The sequence below is a fragment of the Rhinoderma darwinii genome, chromosome 5 (assembly GCF_050947455.1).
Source record: "Rhinoderma darwinii isolate aRhiDar2 chromosome 5, aRhiDar2.hap1, whole genome shotgun sequence".
Classification (NCBI taxonomy): domain Eukaryota; kingdom Metazoa; phylum Chordata; class Amphibia; order Anura; family Rhinodermatidae; genus Rhinoderma; species Rhinoderma darwinii.
Window position 1 is genome coordinate 295,643,892 of NC_134691.1, and position 23,759 is coordinate 295,667,650.

The 23,759-nt window shown below is 44.6% G+C and overlaps 1 protein-coding gene across 1 annotated transcript in view; it reads left to right on the plus strand.

The window, feature by feature from the left end:
- Nucleotides 1–23,759, plus strand: part of ITGB8 (integrin subunit beta 8) — a 124,078-nt gene that overhangs the window by 39,762 nt on the left and 60,557 nt on the right. The window contains exon 2 of the mRNA XM_075827304.1: nucleotides 11,274–11,359. Coding sequence (XP_075683419.1) covers nucleotides 11,274–11,359 — 86 coding nt within the window. The remainder of the gene's footprint in view (nucleotides 1–11,273; nucleotides 11,360–23,759) is intronic.

Here is a 23,759-nt window from a genome sequence, read left to right on the forward strand (position 1 = left end):
CCCATCGATGAAGCGGTGTGAAGCCTTGGTTTTGCTGTGTGAGCTGAAGTTTTTATTGGTACCATTGTGTGGTACATATGACTATTTGATCACTCTTTATTCCATTTTTTTGAGAGGCGAGGTGACCAAAAAACAGCAATTTTTATTATTTATGTTATTTTATGGAAAAAAAAATAAAAAGGGGTTTTAACTTAATTTTTTTGCATATTGTTAAAAACTTTTATTACACTTACTTTTACAATTTTTTAAGACCATGAACATGCGATCGCTGGTGCAATACTCTTCAATTCTTATGTATTACAGTGAATTGTATTTTTAATTGGCTCATATTAATCCCTTCACTAAGCCCCGCCTGCCATTACAACGTATCGACACCTCGCGATCACGTTGCGGTGGAGGTATGGGATGATAGAGGGGACCAACCACCCTTTGTCTATTGGCTTAGATAGCTTAGATGCCGCGGTGGCTCTAGACCGCGGGATCTAGGTGGTTAAACACCTGGGATCGGAGTCATCTTCAATCCTGGCCGTTGGAGGGAGGTGTCAGCTGTGATACATCTTTCCTCCACTCTCATCTGTGATACACAGCTGACACTCGTAGTGTATTGAGCAGGCTCAGCCCGTAATCCCGCTCCATACTCTCCTCTTTTTGGCTATGATACCGGTATGTCATGGTGCGGGAAGTGGTTAAAGTATTAAAATAACATAATATGCTGCAAGAAGTTTGTATGTTCTCCCCATGTTTGCGTGGGTTTCCTCCAGGTACATCCTATTGGTTAGGAATAGTGTGTGAGATAGGGAATTTAGAGTGTGAGCCCCTTTGTGGACAGGGACTTATGTTAGTGGTGACAATCTTTGAACAGTGCTGCGGAATATGTTGGTGCTATATAAGGAAATAAATAATACTAAAGCTTATTACGTGTATATATAGGATAAAATAGGGATCGTAATGGGTCTCTATGCACACCAATGTTTTTCCCACCCACCACTTATTTAAGGAAAATGCACACACCTCACAGTGGAAAGGATAATGAAGAATAAATGAGCGGCACAACACGTTTTAACTTTTCATTACAAATGCTTTTTCATCATTTTAATTACAGAAAATACAGCTGTGGTATTCTCCGTAATAAAAATGACTAAGTTCTCTACCAGCTCCTTTACTTATACATCTTTCTTCCACTCTCACCTGTGTCAGTTTTCTGTCTAACAACATACCAATTGTATATTGCCTCTATACAATGCAAAGGCTGAAACCTGCGGCAAGTCCATTGCAAATACATGTCTGTTAATTGCTGCGAATTCGCGGTAAAATCCACAGCGGGAAATTGTGCTTTTTCTTTTCACTTCCTACAGACCAATAGGAGTACTGAGAGGTGCCACCTGGATGGTATAGACAAATATCAGTGCTCTTAGGTAACCACTGCCACTGCGCTCCACATAATTATTAAAAAATGTGACATCTCAGCTCAAATAAGAATGATAACTTACAAATGGAAAGCAATTCACAGTGAAGATAGACTAAAGTCTCTAAGAAATCATTGTACCTTATTGTGACCTTTTTTCTTAAAAGGGTTTTTTCCATCTAAGACATTTATAGCATATCCACAGAATATGCCATAAATGTCTGGTAGATGTGCGTCCCAGTTGTGGGACCCGCACCTATGCTGAGAATGGGGGTCTCCATTCTGTTCAATGGGAGTTACTGAAACAGCGAGCAAGAGTGCTTTGCTGTTTCCGTAACTCCCATAGAAGTAAACACAATCACCTCTCCCACCCCTCTCCGTCTGGATGTGGTGGCTGCCTCACCAGGTGGTACGGAGGTTGGGGAACTCACGTTCTCCACATGGGTGCGGGTCCGTAGATATGCCATAAATGTCTTTAAGAGGAGTATGGACGCTGATCCTCCATGATGTAATCTCCATCCCTGTCATAATGAAATTTGTGATACTCCACATCCTCTAGCTCTGTCATTCTTATATTTTGATTCATCCGCTTCCATCTTGTCCTTCATCACCATATCCATCTCCTCATAATATAAGAGCCCAAAAAAGTCTGACACATTTGTCAAGATGTGAGCAATATTTATAGGTCTCATGTGATAATAGGTTATGCCTATATCAAGACATCACTAGAACTTTGTCTATATGGACCGCACCCATATTGTAGATTATGACATCACAGAAAGTATATAAAAATGATTCATACCCAGATTCTAGATTATGACATCACAGAAACTATGTGCTGCTTTGCAGTCCAGATAATGATGTGATAGGCCTTAACATTCACTCACTTTTTTTAACTATTTAAATTTCTATTGAGTGTTAGCAATATGATAAATGTATCCACCACATGAAGTTCATTGATATTCATTTCACTGAGCACTAAATGTACGCAGCAAAATAATTTTATTTTCCGTACCCACCTTCCAAAAACATCAGAGAAATTATGAGATTGTAACACGTATGCAATATTAAATATTCCAATTGCTACGTGTCAGATTTTGCAGGAAGTATAGCGCTGCATTCTTGGAAATGTTTTTATGTAGAAATTGCAAAACTAAATAACATAGACAAAAAACATTGGTGTAAAGAGCTGTAAATGCTCTGCCTCTATGGTAGGTGCGCCACTCTAGCCAGATCACATAATGCATTCAGATGACCCTATAGGGAGCACAGCCATAGGCAGGTATCATGGCCTGAATAATGTGATTCGACTTTTACTGTATGCAAAATAGCTCACCTCCAGAAGGAAGAAAACCAGACTTGTCCCCTTTGATTTGTACTCTTACAGTAGTGAATTCAGAAAGCTGGGCGATAGTCATGTAACTAACATGATCTAATAGAGTGTGACTGTACTGAGTCACGTTAGGACAGCAGTGAGGGATAACCTTGGAGCGACCTTGTGCTCAGAAGCCTTGAGTCACAGAAGTTGTGAATTTAATGCAGCTCATGAGTGTGACTGTAGTGCGGCTTTGCAGCAATGTGTGCCTAATTACCATCTGGCTTGACGCTAAGGGTATGTTCACTCGGCAACGCCAATTACGTCTGAAATTACGGAGCTGTTTTCAGGCGAAAACAGCTCCTGAATTTCAGATGTTTTGACAAGTGCACGCGTTTTTCGCGGCGTCTTTTACGGACGTAATTGGAGCTGGTTTTCATTGGAGTCAATGAAAAACGGCTCCAATTACGTCCCAAGAAGTGACATGCACCTCTTTGAGGCGGGCGTCTTTTTACGCACCGGCTTTTGACAGAGGCGCGTAAAAAAAAAGCCCGTCTGCACAGAACATCGTAAGACCCATTGAATTCAATGGGCAGATGTTTGCTGACGGTTTGGAGCCGTTGTTTTGGGCGTAATTTGAGGCGTAAAACACCTGAATTACGTCCGTAAATAGACGTGTGAACATACCCTAACATGTCAGGAGTGCCCACCATCAGCAGAATGTATTTGTACTTTTTTCAATTTCCATGCACTAGGCTCGTGCCCACCTGTGCCTTTATAGCTACTCCAGCCACCCAACATTTACTCGCTCACATCTGCAATTTCTTAGTGACATGTCAGAAGATGTCTAGAGGTGATATGCCATACCATCATGATAGTGGGGCTCCGACCTCTGGGACCCTGGTAATCCTAAGAACTAAGAGTTCTGCCACTGCAGGGAACTGCAGCACAGTCTAATTCACTTGAATGGAACTGTGTTGCACTTCCTTGCACAGCGCCAGGTCTCTTCATTCAAAAAACGAATGTTGTAGCACCTAAATTTTAAGGAATGTTGGGGTCCCGACAGTCAAACCCCCACCTTTCAGGTGGTGATGGCCTATCCTAGCAATATGCCATCACTTCTTATGGTCAAAAATCCTCTTTAAACTATTTGGTGGCTATCAGGATGCTGCACATATACAGACTGTTTGTCCATGTTCACACACTGAGGATTCTGTGTGGATTTGTGTGCGAATTCTGTAGATAAATCCGGACAGAATCGAGTGCAATTTCAAAGGCAATGCATGTGAATGAAGCTCCTTATTTCCACCCTACGTAAAAATTCAGTGCAAAATAATGACAATGGTGCAAATTTTATAAACTGCAGCATGTTCATTATTCCTGCAAATTCAGCGATGAAAAGCCACGGATTTGCTCCATTGAACTTCAATGGAGCCGACCCATGTGTTAATCAGCTTATAGCAATTACTAATCCGTGGCATGAATTCCGAGCGTGTGAACATGGATTTATAGGCCTCTGCATGTAGTGTCTTGTTTATACATCTATCTCTTTGCTGACTGAGGTTAAGGGCGGATTCACATGAACGTGATTTGCGTCCGTGCAGCCCGCATGGTTTTCACGCGGGTCGCACGGACCTATGCAAGTCTATGGGGCAGTGCAGACTGTCCGTGAGTTTTGCGCAGCGTGAGTCCGCTGCGTAAAACTCGCGACATGTTCTATATTTCTGCGTTTTTCGCGCATCACACACCCATTGAAGTCAATGGGTGCGTGAAAACCATGGGACAACCGTGGGACAAGCGTTATTCGCGCAACAGCAGTAAAAGAATGAATGTAAACAGAAAAGCACCACATGCTTTTCTGTTTACAAACATCCAAACGGAGTGTCATAATGATGGCGGCTGCGCGAAAAGCACGCAGCCGCGCATCCATATGAACAGGGCACACGGAGCTGTCAAGTGCCTTTTGCGCGCGCAAAACACACACGTTCGTCTGAATCTGGCCTAATGCAGATGGAGATCTCAGGACTACTGTCTTTTGACAGCCTCAGAGTACACTTTCCCCTCCAGCCTCTAACGAGACAGAAGGAACTGGACACTGTCAGTAAGGGTATGTTCACACGGCAGCGTCCGTAACGGCTGAAATTACGGGGCTGTAAGGGTATGTTCACACGGCTTATTTACAGACGTAATTCTGGCATTTTACGCCTCGATTTATGTCAGAAAATGCGTCTCGATAGCGTTGGCAAACATCTGCCCATTCATTAGAATGGGTCTTACGATGTTCTGTGCGCACGGTAATTTTTTTTATGCCCCGCTGTCAAAAGGCGGCATGTAAAAAAGACGCCCGCGTCAAAGAAGTGCCTTTCACTTCTTCAGACGTAATTGGAGCCGTTTTCCATTGACTCGATGGAAAAGCAGCTCCAATTACGTCCGTAATGGACGCAGCGAAATAGCGCTTCAACATGCCATGACGGCTGAAATTACGGAGCTGTTTTCTCCTGAAAACAGCCCCGTAATTTCAGCCGTTACGGACGCTGCCGTGTGAACATACCCTAATAGTGCAGTTGGGGACACCTGGCTGCCAAATTCATTCAGAACTGGTTAATAATGTCCTGAAACCAGGACTTATATGTGCACCCGTTCTTATAATACTCGGCTTCTGTATCTCAGCTTCTGCCATTTGGATGATTTTTCACAAACCCCAAAAAAGTCCATGTTATTCCCATGATTTAGTCAGAGAGTTATGCATTAAAAAATATAGGCTGCTTGGTTGGATTCTGTAAAAAGTTTCCATATTTCTGAAATATTTATTATTGTGTTTGGGAAAATGGAAAATGGTTTCAGGAAAGCAGTATTTCATAGAGCAAAGTAGGTGTGATTTCCCGCATTCCAAAAATTGTATGGTAACTGCTTTCCGTTTGTTTTTCCACATCAAATATTTATTAGGGAATGTTAACATTATACAGATCGGCACACCATAATCCAGCTAGAAAATAACCTTCACATTCCCTTTACAGGTAGCAAACACATCACAGATGACTGATGGAGAGCCAACAGGATCCTGCTTTGTAGTACATCTATAAAGGGGATAAATTATAGTATTGAAGTCTCGTAAGAAAACTTTCCTCCCTCTGTTCAGAAGTTTGATGTTAGACAGATAACATGTTTTGGACAGAAATGTAGTCTTGGCTATGAAATCCTCAGCTCTCGCACAGTAAAAGAGGAACACCAGAGCAAATAAGAAAAGTAAAGCGTCTAAGGTTACCGGCAAACAACAGGGTGTGTTTGCCGGTAATCCATATCCATAGATGTAGGGGTACATCCATTATGGATCTATGAACAGGACATATCTAGTCCTGGACAAAGTTGGGGTTGTCTCATCATGGACAACCCCTTTAATCTGAGAGAACGCCAGCAGACAGATGATTTTGCCAGTGGAAGCTGGAGCCAGACATCGGAAATATAATATTACATTTCGGTCATTCACATTAATGGTTATCCATGTAATACATAAACAGCTCGAGTCTGCCAGTGTGAGGTGTTGCTTGTTAGCAGCTCTCTGATCTGGCTTATATGGGTTCCAAGCAGAGGACCCCCTTTATGATATCCATATGCCCTTACAGGGAATATGAGCAGGGAGTGTCCTGATGGTACAACCTCTTTAAAGGCTATGAGGCATTTTTTTTAATAAATGGATTAGTCATTGTGATTAGTGTAACTTTGTAATTAGTCTTTATTAAAAAATAATTTTACTTTTGGAGATACAGCTGTTCTGTCTTCTCTATACGGAACAGCTGTATCACTTGTTTTACACTGAATCCGTCAGTCCCGCAGTCTGACATGCAGGATCCACCTGTAATCGATCACATCTAAGTTATGAGTGTTGGCGGGTCACAGACACGAGTCTTCCCCAAATCGGGTCCTTTGGTGGCTGTTTAGTAGGTGTTATAGCATTGCCTCTTCCCTTTCAGGCCAGGATCACACAATTTTGATGTCGTTTTAAGTGCTGTTTTTGGCTCAGTTTTTTTTTTAATTTGCCAAAATGAAGGCAAGGTATAAAGAAAAGACTGATATATCGCCTTCCTTTTGTGTCCACTCCTGTGTTTGGCTCAAATAGCTGAGCCACAAACTGCATGTGTGTGATCCTGGTCTTCAGGACATCTTTGTCCAATTCAGAAAAAGTATCACCTGTGGTAGTCTACTGGTAGTCTGCACAGTATTTCATTTGTGAGAGCAGCACTTTGTTCTCCAGAGCTGCTTAGGAGATTGCACCTATAGTAAGCCATTAGGCCAGGATCACACAAGCAGTTTTGATGCAGATTTTGGTGCCGTTTTTTTTAGCCAAAGCCAGAAGTGGATGCAAAAGGAAGGAAAGGTATAAAGAAAAGACTGACGCTAAAAACTGCATCAAAACTGTGTGTGTGATCCTGGCCTCATTGCAGCTACTGGAGCCTTCTGGTCGTCTACTTGCATACAAGTTTACACAGGGTCTTCACTCTTCTCCTTCCTTCTTCTCTCATTGTCTGTCAGTTTTGTGTATGTTGCTCCCATAGTCACACTGCAGTGTGAGTCAGACCTGGCCGTTACCTTATATTTTTGTGTGTCTACCACATTCGACATTATGTCAATTTCATATTTCCTTTCATATTTGGCTCTAGGAGACAAGGCAGTTTCATTGTTTCATTGTTTTTGCATTGTAAAGTCATCAGGATATTTTTTAGTCTTCCTCATTTTGGAATGTCTGCTTTATAAAGCCACCTGATATTTTCATACCTTTGGGCTAGATTCACACGAGCGTGACAGATTTACGCGCAAAAGAAACGCGCGTAAATCTGTCTGTGTGCGTTGTGTTATGCAATAGTGTGCTTTGCATATGGCATGTGTTTTTCATGCACTTGCAAGCACTTCTTTTTCAATGTATTTGACGCGTGAAACACGGACAGCACACGGATGTGCATCCGTGTGCTGTCCGTGGTTTTCACTCACCCATTGACTTCAATGGGCGACTAGGTGCGTGAAAACGCACCAATAAAGGACATGCAGTGAGTTTCACGCAACGAAAACTCACGCATGTGTGAATAGCCCCATTGAAATCAATGTGGCCGTGTGCTGTGCCTTGTTTAAACGCACAGCACACAGACGAGAATCACGCTTGTCTGAATGAGCCCTTAGGGCAAAGCCCCACGTGGCGGAATTGCTCTGGAATTCCGCTGCGGACACTCCGCAGCGTTAATCCGCAGCGGACCCGTTTCTCCATTGCCTTCCACTGCTTTTTAGTAGTGTTCGTTTAGACGATGCGGAAAATTCCGCTGCGGAGCATAGCCTGCGGTGCGGAATTTGGTGTTCGCAGCATACAATGGATGTTGCGGACCTGTGGCGGACAGGTTGCGGACTCATTGCGGAAGTTCTCCATTGACTTCAATGGAGATTCTAAATTCCGCAATGAAGTCCGCAGATGTTATGTACATGTTATGTGTGCTGTGGAGCGTATTGGTTTTTTAACATGACATTTCTTCATTCTGGCTGGACCTATGTATTTCTAGGTCTACAGCCAGACTGAGGAAGTCAATGGGGCTCCCGTAATTACGGGTGACTACGTGTGTGCACCCGTAATTACGGGTGACTACGTGTGTGTGTGCACCCGTAATTACGGGAGCGTTGCTAGGCGACGTCAGTAAATAGTTACTGTCCAGGGTGCTCAAAGAGTTAAGCGATCGGCAGTCACTGTTTCAGCACCCTGGACAGTGACTACCGATCACAATATACATCAACCTGTAAAAAAAATAGAAGTTCATACTTACCGAGAACTCCCTGCTTCTTCCTCCAGTCCGGCTTCCCAGGATGACGTTTCAGTCTAAGTGACGGCTGCAGCCAATCACAGGCTGCAGCGGTCACATGGACTGCCGCATCATCCAGGGAGGTCGGGCTGGATGCCGAAAGAGGGACCCGTCACCAAGACAACGGCCGGTAAGTATGAAATTCGTTTACTTTCACTAGGGAAAGTAGTGGCCCTTCTCTCTATCCTGCACTGATAGAGAGAAGGGAAGTACTTTCACCTCAATACGCAACGGCTAGTCCGCATCAATTTACTGCACATTTTGGGCAGATCCGCTACAGAATCTGCAACGCATTGATGCGGACAGTTGCGGAAGAAATACACCACGTGGGGCCATGCCCTAACACTATAAATCTGTATTATCTTGACACAGAATATGTGGCGGCACTATTGTATGACTATTGTATGACCATCAGACAGGGACGTGCACTGTTTGTAAAACGGTTGAGCTGCAGCAAATATTATTAGAGTTTTTCTTTATTAAATAACAATATTTCCGATATTTTATTGCCTTTGTAAAACCATGGCCACATTAGACAAACCACACCAGTGTCTGGCACCCCTACTTTCCCCCACACACCCTGCTTCCTTTTCCTCATTCCAGGTGGGCATCTCTGGTATTTTGCTCTTCCATAGAAATACAATGAGACAGTAAAATGAACATCCGAACTAACCTTTTGTAATGCCACTTTCATAACATTGGCAGGAACATCTTCCTTGTCAATCTGCCAGTATTAATAAATACCACAGGCATTAGATCTGCGTTCCATGTAAGAGGAAAGAAATAAGTCAACATGTACTTTACAGCTTTATTTTAATAGGGTTTTACAATGAGTATTTCAGGCTTTATACAAACCTAACATTCATTTTTCTAATTTATACTTTTCTTAGGAACATTTTACATCTTTTGTGCTGTATATTTACCAATTGGTTTAGGGTTAGCATAAAACAGGTCTGTCCACCTTTAGGCTTCCTTCACACACAGAACTAGTCTGGCAATTTAAACTTCGGTACTTCCAAAACTATAATTTAAAGAAATTAAAATGTAACGTGTTTTTAGTGACGTTTTTTAATTTAGTGTCATTTTGTACATTCTTTTTTTCTTACGTGTCTGAAGTCCTACAAAGAAGCCAGAAGACTGACCACAAAACTGTCTCAAAAAGGCCACAAATAAAAACGCAGTTGTATGTAGTGCATTTTATATTTTAGTATAAACTTTAATGTAGCACTAGACCGCATTCAAAAATGTCGCAAATAATGCAATTAGAACGCCACGAAAAATGCCCAAAAATGCAGCAAAACGATGTGTGTGAATCCATCCTTCGGCTACATGCACAGGTTGCAAAATGTGCTGCTTAAAATCTGCGCGCCATATTTGCACTATAATTTGCAGCTCATCGTAAGCGGGTGGGGCTTAGCGTAAAGGGCATGGTCTCTCGCTGTCCAACAAATTTTACTATAAATATCTTAAATCTAATATCTCTCTTACTGGTGCACGGACGGCCAGAGATGTGTCTAATTTATTAAAAGGTGTGCACATAGTAGTTAGGGCACATCTAAGGGGCATAGATATAGGTGGTGCAGAGGTGGCAATTGCACCCAGGCCGTGGTGCCTAAGGTCCTGTTCACACAGAGTTTTTGGCACATTTTTTGATGTGGAAACCGCGTCGAAAACCGTGCCAAAAAAGTCCGAAAACGTCTCCCATTGATTAGAATGGGAGGCTGAGCGTTTTTTTCTCCACGAGCGGGGGAAAAAAAGCGACATGACCTATAGTCCGCCTCAAAAACCCCAATGAAAACAATAGAGATTGAAAAAAACGTCCGCGACTTTTTAGGACACAATTTTTTTTTTTGCCTGTTGAAGAAAGAGGTAAATAAAAAGCCTCCAAAAAACGCAGCAAAAATCGCAGCAAAAAATGCGGGTGACGCAAGAAAACTGAGCTGATTTTTCCAAGCAGAATTTTGTACCATGGTCAGGGGTGGCCCTGTTAGTCCATGTTCAGACGTGGCAAAAATTTTCTGCTGCAAATGTTTGTGCAGATTCGGGGCAATTACGTAACAAATCTGCACCAACATTTGCATATTTGACAGGTAATTCAGACGTTGCAGATATCACAGTGGACTTGCCACAGATTTCAGTTTTTGCATTTCAAAGGCTGAAATCCGCAGTGAAATTCCGCATCTTCTCCGCAATGTAATGTGCATGCTGCGGAGGGAAAATTTTGCACCGCAGCCTGATTTCCACACAGTTATTTTCTGCAACGTCTGAACCTACTTTCCTAAAAATGTATAGAAACAAATGTAAAAAACGGCTGCTGTAGAATTCCACTGCGGACTGTCAATTCAACAGCAATTCCGCCACATGTGAATGTGCCCTTACAGATGTTGCATTGGTGCCAAGGAGCTTCAAGTTACGCCTCTGGTCCTTTTTGATTTATCCCATTATCTAGAATGTGTGACAAGTTGCATATGTTGAGTCCCATATATACATTTTACATAAGGGCATACCTGTCAATGGTGCAGAGTAACAATGTGGTGTAATCTATATACTACCAACCAAGTTAAACATGTGATGCTACGAGATGCGATAGACAACGTCATCATTTTAACAAACTAGTTTTCATAAATGTATTAACTTGTCTTAAATGTGTTAACTTGAGACTACCGAACCCAAACTGAACATTTACGTTCTTTTGCACACTCTGTTTTTTTTGCAGTTGAAAACAAGTGTTCCTCTTCCAATGCAGCTACATGCACAAAATGCCTTGCACTGGGCCCAGAATGTGGATGGTGTACTCAAGAGGTGTGTGCTTTCTATATTACTGCATGGTTTGTTTATGCTCTGATCAGTTGATCTTTGCCAGAACAGGATAATTCTAATCGTCTATTCACACCATGTCTCCGGCGGATATGCTGAACGGGTTCATAGACCACTGACAGATGCCAAATATTGTCCTTTTGGCATCTGCCAGACAGGTATATATCACTATAGCTTTTTTTTTTACTGTATAGGAAAGAGCTACCTGCTGAGACTTTCCCTATACAGTGGGCCACCGCAAAATGTATATTGTGCGGTATTACTTTTTTTTGCATCGGGGCCTATGGATGACTTATGCCACTGTATGGAACATGGTGGCTTACGCCAAGCCTTTACATTCGGTGCATACGTTGGAGATTTCCTTAACATATGCATCAAAGGAAACATTAGACGTGGTGTGAATACACCTTATATTTTGGCTGGAGCCACATGCACACTTTTTGTGGCGTTAGGCTGGGTTCACACGTAAACGTCCGATACGCCTGAAATTACGGGGCTGTTTTCAAGAGAAAACAGCTCCTGAATTTCAGACGTAATGGCATGTACAGGCGCTTTTCGCAGCGTCCATTACGGACGTAATTGGAGCTGTTTTTCTATGGAGTTAATGGAAAACGGCTCCAATTACGTCCTAAGAAGTGACATGCACTTCTTTGACGCGGGCATCTTTTTTACGCGCCGTCTTTTGACAGCGGCGCGTAAAAAAAAATGACCGTCGGCACAGTACATCGTAAAACCCATTCAAATGAATGGGCAGATGTTTGCCGGCGCTTTGGAGACGTATTTTCGGACGTAATTCGAGGTTAAAACGCCCAAATTACGTCCATAAATAGGGTGTGTGAACCCAGCCTAATAGTTTCTTATCTAGCTTTGTATTATTGATATATGGAAAAAAAATGGAAACAATCATTACTCTTGATATCACGACATCTGTAAAATGCCCTAATACAGCTGTGCTGCCCACACTAAACGCAAAGCAGGACTTCCCTCAGTTACTACTCCTAAGTAATCGGCAGCAACAGCAAGAGGGTCCACAGGATGAGTCCCACGGCATCTTTATTCTAACTGGCTACTGCTGGCCTGGAGAGATCGCCGGGGGAAGCCCTGCTTCGATTATAGCACAGATATGACTCGGTGTTATCTATAATAGCTGTATTAGGCATAGTATAATTGCCCTAAGGGGATATTTATGCCGAAAAGTTTTGGTGCAGTTTTTTGGTGCCGTTTTTTAAGCCACAACCAGGAGTGTATTAAAAAAAAGAGAAGAAATAGTATCATTAAGGCCGGGTTCCCACGGGTCGGATACCCTACGTAAAAAACACACAGCGTTTCCGACCCGGAACCCGCCATACATTCCGTCTGAATAACCGTACCACAATGTTTTTCGGCCGGAATTTCCGCTGCGGAAAGCAGCGCTTGGGAAATAAAACGCTCATACTTCTCTACTGGCCCTCTACTTCTTTTCTGCGCGTAGTTTGGCCTCCCAAGATGATGTTGCAGACCACGTGATGCTGCAGCCTGTGATTGGCTGCAGCGGTCACATTGGATAAAACTTCATCCCACGAGGCAGGACTGCAGGAAGTAAGAGAGCATTCTGGGTAAGTATGATTTTTTTTTCCCTGAGTTGGGTTTTTGCTGTGGAATCACTGTGGTGCCACCGAGTCGCAACTCTTGGCTTTCAGAAAATCGTCGAAAACGCAGCATAATTGACATGCTGTGGATTTAAATACCACACCGCAGGTTAAATTATCAACATATACCTTGCATCTTTTCTCCTCAACGTGGGCATGAGATTTTCTAAATCTCATCCACTTTGCTGCTACTGTAAAGGCTGCGGAATTTCCGCATAGAATTCCGCAGCGTTTACGCTACGTGGGAACCCGGCCTAAGGGCAAAGCCACACGTGGCGGAATTGCTCTTGAATTCCGCTGCGGACACTCCGCAGCGTTAATCCGCAGCGGAGCCGTTTCTCCATTGACTTCCACTTCTATTTAGTAGGGTTCGTTTAGACGAGGCTGAAAATTCCGCTGCGGAGCATAGGCTGCGGTGCGGAATTTGGTGTCCGCAGCATGCAATGGATGTTGCGGAGTTGTGGCGGACTGGTTGCGGACTCATGGCGGAATTTCTCCATTGACTTCAATGGAGATTCTAATTTCCGCAATGAAGTCCGCAGCTGTCATGCACATGTTATGTGTGCTGCGGATGCGTCTTGCTTTTTTGACATGACATTTCTTCATTCTGGCTGGACCTATGTATTTCTAGGTCTACAGCCAGACTGAGGAAGTCAATGGGGCTCCCGTAATTACGGGAGCGTTGCTAGGAGACGTCAGTAAATAGTCACTGTTCAGGGTGCTGAAAGAGTTAAGCGATCGGCAGTAACTGTTTCTGCACCCATGACAGTGACTACCGATCCCAATATACAGCAACCTGTCAAAAAAATAGAAGTTCATACTTACCGAGAACTCCCTGCTTCTGTCTCCAGTCCGGCTTCCCAGGATGACGTTTCAGTCTAAGTGACGGCTGCAGCCAATCACAGGCTGCAGCGGTCACATGGACTGCCGCGTCATCCAGGGAGGTCGGGCTGGATGCCGAAAGAGGGACGCGTCACCAAGACAACGGGCGGTAAGTATGAAATTCGTTTACTTTCACTAGGGAAAGTGCTGGCCCTTCTCTCTATCCTGCACTGATAGAGAGAAGGGAAGCACTTTTACCGCAGTCCGCAGCAGCTAGTCCGCATCAATTTACTGCACATTTTGGGCAGATCCGCCGCAGAATCTGCAATGCAGATTCTGTGCGGCATTGATGCGGACAGTTGCGGAGGAAATCCGCCACGTGTGGGCATGCCCTAAAGCAGCACTCCGGTGATATTTTTTTTTATATCTCGGCTCCTATTTGGAAAGTACACCCAGTAAAAGTTAGGGCAGGTAATACTCTTATGGTGTGTTTTGTTGCCAAACTACCTCCTCCGATCGCGGCTTCCGTTATGTCTCCTGACTGCCCGATTCCTACAGTGTCTGCTGTATGGACTGGAACTCACTTTCACTATGCATTCCTATAAGGTGCTCAATGTGACACTGTAGGAATCGGACAGTCACAGTGTGGTCACATGACATAACAGTGGCTGGGATTGGAGGAGATAACCGGAGATTACCGGGTGTATTTTCCAAGCAGGGGCCTGAGATAAAAATTATTCACCAAAGTGTTCACTTTAGTATATACTTCCTCTCACTTTACAATCCTCTCCTGGCTTCAAAAACTGCATAAAAAAACTACAGCAAAACTGCACTGTGTGAATATACCCTAATTCAGAGCGATCTGTCAGCTCCTCTTTAGGGTATGTGCACACGATAACGTCAATTACGGCTGAAATTACGGAGCTGTTTTCAGGAGAAAACAGCTCCTGCATTTCAGACGTAATTGCTCGTACTCGCGTTTTGCGAGGCGTCAATTACGGACGTAATTTGGAGCTGTTCTTCATTGGATTCAATGAAAAACGGCTCCAATTACGTCCCAAGAAGTGTCCTGCACTTCTTTGACGAGGCTGTTTTTTTACGCGCTGTCTTTTGACAGCGACGCATAAAATTACAGGTCGTCGGCACAGGACATAGGCAAACCCATTGAAATGAATGGGCAGATGTTTGCCGACGTATTGGAGCCGTGTTTTCAGGCGTAAATCAAGGCGTAAAACGCCTCTATTATGTCTGAAAATAGGTCGTGTGAACCCAGCCTTAGGCGTTCAGAGTAGCAGCTTTTTCTGAGCTAATGTTTCTAATTTGCATTTAATTTCCCCATTCGCATGTGGAAAAACTGATGTTCTATTTCTGTCCCATGAAACCTCCATCTCTATTCTATTATCTACTTTCAGATACGTTCAGCTTGTTATCTTTTTTGCTTTAAAAACAGTGATGTCAGATGGAAAGATTTTTGTTACTGAGCATGTGTTATTATAAACTGACTTATGTCACTTATCCTATTACGTAAAAAGGAAACTATATTTTCAGTGTATAAAGAACAGCGGGTAGAAACTTTACATCCATATTCACTTCATTCTTGTTATGAAGCAGGTCTTCTTTTTGGCAGAGACTAGTGTAGATGTATTCAGTCCTGCGAAATCTTTGCAGTTTGTGAGAAAATCTAGCCATCGTCATCAGATATATATTGGCAGATCCCGTGGGGATTTCCTGGGGAAAATTAGGATCCGCCAGACTGGATTTGTCCATGTCCAATCCCATTGTCTTCCGTAAGAAAATGTGTCTGGCGGCTGTTACTCTCCATCTCCCTAATGAAAAACATTCAAGTTCGGCATACTGCAAAAAGATAAAGGTTTACTTACCATCAAAATCCCTCTTCTGTCTCCCGCACCCTGATGCCAAGGCTAGGCTACAGTAACATTACATACATAGTGAGAATATGTCACATAGTAGGGTCGTCCAATGGCTGCCACCGGATGTTATATTCCTATGGATCAAACATTTCCTTGGCCTGGTCATCGTGCCACTTTGTCTATAGCTCCTCTGTTTGCCTAAACGCTTGTAAAAACTGATCTGGGGGAAAGTATTGGAAAAGCTGTCATGTGAGTGCTACCATGATGGTGATTGGACGCGATTCAGTGCAATGTCGACTGTTTATATGCACCTCGCTCCACACTGCAAAATTATGCAATAAGAAGAATAACTTATTATTCCATGCTTGTTGTATGTCTGTATACAAAAAAATACCCATAAACTTCTATTATTAAGTAATAAACCTGCCAAAAGGGCACTCATTTGGCCTACATTTGGAAGGTTTATGTCTGAATATCTCATTTTTTACAGCAATAGTTGCCATGCTTTTCACAACTACAAAATAAAAAAATCGATGACAGATTATGCAGATTTATGGAAGTACAGTTACATATATTTTCATCCCTTTTGGCATATTCTTTTCTGTTTTCTTGTTTTTACAAACAACAAAAACTATACCACAAATGTACCCACTTTTCTGGCCTACTACATTGAAAGCCAAGTATGTTTACGAGAACCGTAAACATAAAGCCCGAAAAAAAGCCTGAAAAAACACCACACCCAGGGCATGCTGCATTTTGAAAAGAAACGCCACAAGCAAAAACTGCAGATCCATAAAAATTGATAGAGCCGTTGACACCGTCTCTCCATCTTGTGGGAGCTGCATTTCCATGCATTATATGGTGGTCCCTTCAACTCAGTGGGCACTGGGATGCCCCATGTTCAGCTTAATCTGGGGACCTTTCATGTGAGAAGAGTTTTTAAGTGCACAACCCCTTTAATTTAGAGTGACTTTACGTTTCTAATTTTTTAATTCTTCACATGGAAATACTATGTAAAAGATCCCTATGGAACATCCAGGACTGACAAGAGTTAAAAGGAAAGTGTAGAAGTTTCCTACCTCAAAACTGAGACTATACTGGAAAAAATTAGACATACGTTCATTTTAATTGAGCTAAAATAAGCCGAAGCTATAAAAACCCGCTTCTGACCTATTTTTGCCTCATTGAATTTTCAGACAGCCGACTGAGGAAAAAAAAGGCAACTTATAAAAGGAATTTATAAGGGAAAATAAAAACACGTGTGACTGCTGCGAACCACATTTCTAGTACTAGTAACCAGACTATGATATGAGTGCCCCTTTAAATCCGCGCGGGGCTCTTTGACACCTTGCAGCTGGGACATATTCCAGTGGTTTCAGGCATCGAGCTGGACAAACTTTTTTGTAAGTGCAGCCATGTACAAAATACAGCCACAAAGCAGTGGGGGCTGGGATAGTTCATTAAAGGACACATACTTTTGTTCTGCAGTTTTTACTTACACAGCTGTTTATTTCATAATTTTGACTTTCATTCGGTCACATGTGAAGCAGGTGTAGAATCTGGAAGGATTTCAATGTGCAGCGTGCGGTGGTTTTAGAATATCTTGTTTATGGGCTAAATCTTCAGGCCCTCGCTGTGTGTTTATCTTTAAAGTAGCAGGCGATAATGGCGTCCACACAGCGAGGCAGCCATTTCTAGACCTTAAAGGGATTCTGTATGTTAAAGCTAAACTAACCGGGGACACATAGACCCCAGCTTTCTATTATAGGCCACATTGAACCTTGCAACGCAAGTGCTGAATTCTGCGCTTCTGTAGAGATGTGGATTGTTTGTTTACATACTATGTTCATCTAAGCATGTGACAGATGGACATATCCCATGTCTATGAACAAACATATACACCGATCAGCTATAACATTAAAATCACCTGCCTAATATTGTGTAGGTCGCTCGTGCCACCAAAACAGCTCTGACCCGTCGAGGCATAGACTCCACAACACCTCTGAAGGTGTGATATCTGGCACCAAGACCTTAGCAGCAGATCCTATAAATCCTCTTGCGACTTGAGACCTCCATGGATTGGACTTGTTTTACCAGCACATCCAACAGATGCTCAATCTGACTTAGATCTGGGGAATTTGGAGGCCAAGTCAACACCTTGAACACATTGTCATGTTTCTCAATACATCCCCGAACAATTTTTTGCAGTGTGGCGGAGCACATTATCCCGCTGAAAGAGGCCACTGCCACTAGTGAATGCCATTGCCATGAAGGGGTGTACTTGGTCTACAAGAATGTTCAGGGAGGTGGTACATGTCAAAGGTGCATCCACATAAAGGCCAGGACCCAGGATTTCCCAGCAGAACATTGCCCAGAACATCACACTGCCTCTACCTGCTTCCTTTTTTCCCATAGTGCATCCTGGTATAATTTCCTCCCCAAGTAAGTAAAGGACACACAACTGGCCGTCCACATAATGTAAAAGAAACCGTGATTTCTTCAGACCAGGCCACCTTCTCTCATTATTCCATGGTCCAGTTCTGATGCTCACATACCCATTGTAGGCGATTTTGGACAGGGGTCAACATGGGAACTGTAACTGGTCTACAGCTACGCGACCCCATATGTAGAAATGTGGAATGCACTGTGTGTTCTGACACCTTTCTATCATGGCCAGCCGTAACTTTTTCAGCAATTTGTGCTACAGTCGTTCTTCTGAGAGATCGGACCAGACGTTCTAGCCTTTGCTCCACATGCACATCAATGATCCTTGCGTGCTTATGACCTGTCTCTGATTCCTTCCTTGGACAATTTTTGGTAGGTACTAACCACTGCATACTGGGAGCACCACACAAAAACTGCCTTTTTGGATATTCTCCCACCCAGTTGTCTAGCCATCACAATTTGGCCCTTGTCAAAGCTTCTCAGATGCTTAGGGTATGTTCACACGCTTAGCAAAAAACGTCTCAAAATACTGAGCTGTTTTCAAGGGAAAACGGCTCCAAAAACGGCTGAAGAAGTGACATGCACTTCTTTTTTGCGGCCGTTTTTTTACGTAGCCGTTTTGGAAAAACGGCCGCGTAAAAAAAACGGCCCATCGGACCAGAACGCAGTTTTTCCCATTGAAATCAGATGTTTGGAGCCGTTCTGCTTCCGATTAAAATAGGCCGTGTGAACATGCCCTTACGCTTGCCCATTTTTCCAGCTTCCATTAGAGCAGCATCACACACACACACACAAACACAGTTTTGGTGCCATTTTTGGCTCAGTTTTTTGAGCCAAACACAGAAGTTGGCAAAAAAAAAGGCAATGCACCAGTCTTTTCTTTACACCTTGCCTTTCTTTTTGGTTCACTTCTGACTTTGGCTAAAAAAAAAAAGTGGTCGGTCTTACATCAACTTCAAGAACTGACTGTTCACTTGCTGCATAATATATCCCAGCCTTTGACAGGCACCTTTGCAACGATTTATCATTATTACTGACTTCACCTGTCAGCGGTTTTAATCTTATGGCTGATCGGTATATACAGAAAATGCAGGGGCGGACATACCGCATGTGCAGCCGGTGCAGCTGCACAAGGGCCCCGCGTGGGAAGGGGGCCCGTTCAGTGGCGTAACTACCACAGTAGCAGCCGTAGCAGCTGCTACGGGGCCCGCGGCATGGGGGGGCCCGTGTCGCCCTGACAGGCACATTACATTTTATGTACCAGGCCTGGCGGCACGGGCCCCCTCATGCCTAGTAGCATCACAACACTAGGCATGAGGGGAGGGAGGGGGCGGGGGCCCGGTGATAGCCGCCACACTGCACTACCAATCGGGAGGGAGGGGGCGGGTGCCCGGGCCCGGTGATAGCCGCTACACTGCACTGCCAATCTGGCACAGATGAATAGGACAGGACGGCGATGCTGGTGGTAGGAGGAGCGCTCAGGCAGGGGAGAGGACAGGGGGCGGTGCGACGTAAGACTTCGGGCGGCTGGACAGTACAGTCAGGACTGCCGGAGAACTCATAGGATGAGCGGAGGACAGACACAGGACGAGTGGAGGACGTGCAGACTGCAGAGGACAGGTAGATGAAGTTAAAAAGTTCATGTCAGAAGGGAGAAGTTTTTATGTAGAAAAATCTGCCTCATAATTCCTTCCGGAATTTTGAGCCATATTTTGACCTGCCGGTAGAACACTTCCCGCGTTTTTCATTGCGTTTTTTTGTGGCGTTTTTCGGCCATCGGGCCGTGGGCAGGGAAACGCAGCAAAAAACGCATTTTCTGCCTGCCATTGTTGTCAATGGGAAGTCAGAGACAGAAACGCCCGAAGAAAGGGCATTGCGCTTCTTTTTCCCGCATGCGGTTTTTACTGCTCGCAGGAAAAATTTCATGGATTTCAATGGGAGGCACTTTCTGACGTTTTTCGCGAAAAAAACCTCAGTGTGAACTCCCCCTAACACAGGGGCGTAACTACTGCTATAGCAGCCGTAGCGGCTGCTACGGGGCCGCGGCATGAGGGGGCCCGCGTCACCTGCCGGCACGGGCCCCCACCTTGGCCGGAATCTCCGCTAGCTGCCGCTATGGCTGCTACAGCGCGATGCCACGGAACACTACGGCAGAGCAGGGAGTATCTCCCCGCTCTGCCATTAAACATAAGACATGTATCCCCTATCCACAGGATAGGGGATACGTGTGTGATCGCTGGCATTGATAGGGAGAACGGGGGACCGAAAGTCCCCTGAAGTTCTCCATCACAAACCTCGGACTTCCGGGGTCTGTGTCGGCAGCTCCGTAGAAATGAATGGAGCGCCGGTCACACTTGAGCTGCGCAGACACCGGAAGTCAGAGGTGAGTGATGGAGAACTTCGGGGGACTTTCGGTCCCCCGCTCTCCCTATCAATGCCAGCGATCACACATGTATCCCCTATCCTGTGGATAGGGGATACATGTCTTTTGTCTTTTCACACTGTAGGTCGCATTTTTTTGAGTGATTGGGGGTGTATGGCGTTCCCTACAGGGGGGGGGCTGTATAGCGTTCCCTACAGGGGGGGGCTGTAAGGCGTTCCCTACAGGGGGGGCTGTATAGCGTTCCCTACAGGGGGGGCTGTATAGCGTTCCCTACAGGGGGGTCTGTATGGCGTTCCCTAAAGGGGGGTCTGTATGGCGTTCCCTACAGGGGGGGGCTGTATGACTTTCCCTACAGACCCCCCCTGTAGGGAACGCCATACAGAACCCCTGTAGATAACGCCATACAGACCCCACTGTAGATAACGCCATAAAGTCCCCCCTGTAGATAACACCATACAGCCCCCTGTAGATAACGCCATACAGCCCCCCTGTAGATAACGCCATACAGCCCCCTCTGTAGATAGCGCCATACAGTCCCCCCTGTAGATAGCGCCATACAGTCCCCCCTGTAGATAGCGCCATACAGTCCCCCCTGTAGATAGCGCCATACAGTCCCCCCTGTAGATAGCGCCATACAGTCCCCCCTGTAGATAGCGCCATACAGACCCCCCTGTAGATAGCGCCATACAGACCCCTCTGTAGATAGCGCCATACAGTCCCCCCTGTAGATAACGCCATACAGCCCCCTCTGTTGATAGCGCCATACAGTCCCCCCTGTAGATAACGCCATACAGCCCCCTCTGTAGATATCTTGAGATTCAGTCCTGCTTGATAGGTAACAGTGCAGTAAGCTAAGCATGATAAGATCATCTAAATTATTGCATCTCAGTTGCATGAGTGCTTTGTGTTATATTCAATGATTCAATTTAACCTAAGTCTCTAAATGTGGGCAAAGAAAATAAAAAAACTATACTCACCTCCTCCCTCGCCTCTGTTCACCCGCCGCAGCCCCCATCCTCCTGTCTCGGTCTGTGTTACAAGTGTACAAGGCTGCACTGGTGACGCGCTGCCGATGGCACGTGACCGCTGCTGCCAATAACTCCTCATTGGTGTGCTGCTGAGGACAGTAGTTCCACAGCAAATCGCTGTTGAGGGCATTGATTGGCTGCAGCGGTCATGTGCCATCGACCGCGCGTCACCACAGCAGCTTTGTAAACACAGAAAGGGATAGGGGCTGCGGAGGGGGAACGGAGGCGCCGGAGGAGGTGAGTATAGGTTTTTCATTTTCTTTGCCCACATTTAGGGACTTAGTTTAGATAAGAATTTAACCCGGAAAAAAATGTGTTACTTGTGTTCTAAACTGGTAATAAAATGTACAATATAAATCTTCCTTCATAATTTTTATTAGTAAGGTTTATTTTTATATGCATATATATGTTTAGGTAACTTTGTCGGTATTGGGGGGGGGGGCGGGGGGGCCCTGGCACATTATCTGCACAGGGGCCTTTTGCAGTCTGTGTCCGCCACTGAGAAAATGCCTCACCTCCTGTCCCCCTGGCAGCTACCACCCTTGATATAAGCACTGAGGGGCAGATATTTAATGCAATATAGGACTTTTCATAAAGGGTTTTAAAAAAATGCATTGTAATAATGCAAGACACACTGCATTTGTCTTTTTTTGTTGTGTCTTTCTTATTATTAAGGTCAATGGGTGGGAAAATGAAAAAAATAAATTATTCCTGCACATCCATTGCATTGTGGGTAATACATGTGGCTTTTGTTGTGGTTTCAGTGGTTGGGGTGATGTTTTTTCCTACAGAAGCAGTTCTAATAAAACTTGCATGGTGTAAAAACCACAATCAATATTTTACATGTGTTTTTCAGGGATGGGGTTTCTACACTGTAGCCAATGAGGTAAAAACACTGCAGAAGCACAAGGAGAGAGAACATGTTGCAGATTTTCAAATGCAAAATACAGCGGAAAAACCACATCGAAAATTGTGAACTTGACTTTAGGCCACTTTCACACAACCGTATTTTGGTCAGTATTTTGCATCAGTATTTATAAACCAAAACCAGGACTGGAACATAAACAGAAAAGTATAATGTACGGCCTTATTCACAAGACAGGGTCCGAGTGTCGGACGATAAAATCGGACGTTTTGGTCCGTTTTTCCCGGCCGATTTGCATCCGTTTTGCATCTGTTCTGATTCTGTTCCGGGGATTACGCTCCTTCAGGGAGCTAAAGTGGGGCTAGCACATAGCAGAGCAGGAAGATACCTCCCTGCTCTACTATAGTGGTGTCGCTTCAGCAGTAGCAGCCGCAACAGCTGCTAGCGGCGCCATCGGCCATGGCAGGTGTCGCCGCTAGCAGCCGCTATGGCTGCTATAGCGGTAGCGATGCCTGAAGAAGCGCCCGGGCGGAAAGGCGGCTGCTGATTCGCCGGGCCAGGGCGCTTTTAAAACAAGCAGGGGAAGGGAGCCAGCGCAGCACCCCCTTGCACCTGCTGTACACCCCGGCCATGCCACACAGTACCACTGTATAAGGGCACCCCCACATTGTAGAAACTTACCTGCAGCATACAGCGCTTCGTCTGATTGGCATAAACTCTTCCTCCTCACATGCACTCTGCACTGTGAGGAGGAGACAGCGAGCGACGGTGGACACGGCCGTCACTCGGGACACATTCCAGTGATGGCCGTGTATTACCTGGCCCCATAGACTTCTATGGGAGCCGGGCGGCCGAAAATAGGGCATGCCCCATGTTTTGACGGCCGGGTTTCCCAGGCCGTCAAAAAAATCGGTCGTGTGAATAGCCCCATTAGGGGTCTATTGTTCCTACTGCGGTCGTGTGACGGCCGTTTTATGAACGGCCGTCACCCGGCTGGGAAACCCTGTTGTGTGAATAAGGGCTAAAGCTTCCCACTTCTTCCGTGTTTTGGATGCACTTCTAGTTTTACAAATTACTGACCAAAATACTGCAATGTGAAAATGTACTTAGGGTATGTTCACACACAAACGTAAAATACGTCTGAAATTACGGAGCTGTTTTCAAGCGAAAACAGCTCCTGAATTTCAGCCGTTTTTGCAAGTGCACATGTTTTTTGCGGCGTCAATTACGGACGTAATTGGAGCTGTTTTTCAATGGAGTCAATGAAAAACGACTCCAATTACGTCCCAAGAAGTGACATGCACTTCTTTGAGGTGGCCGTCTTTTTACGTGCTGTCTTTTGA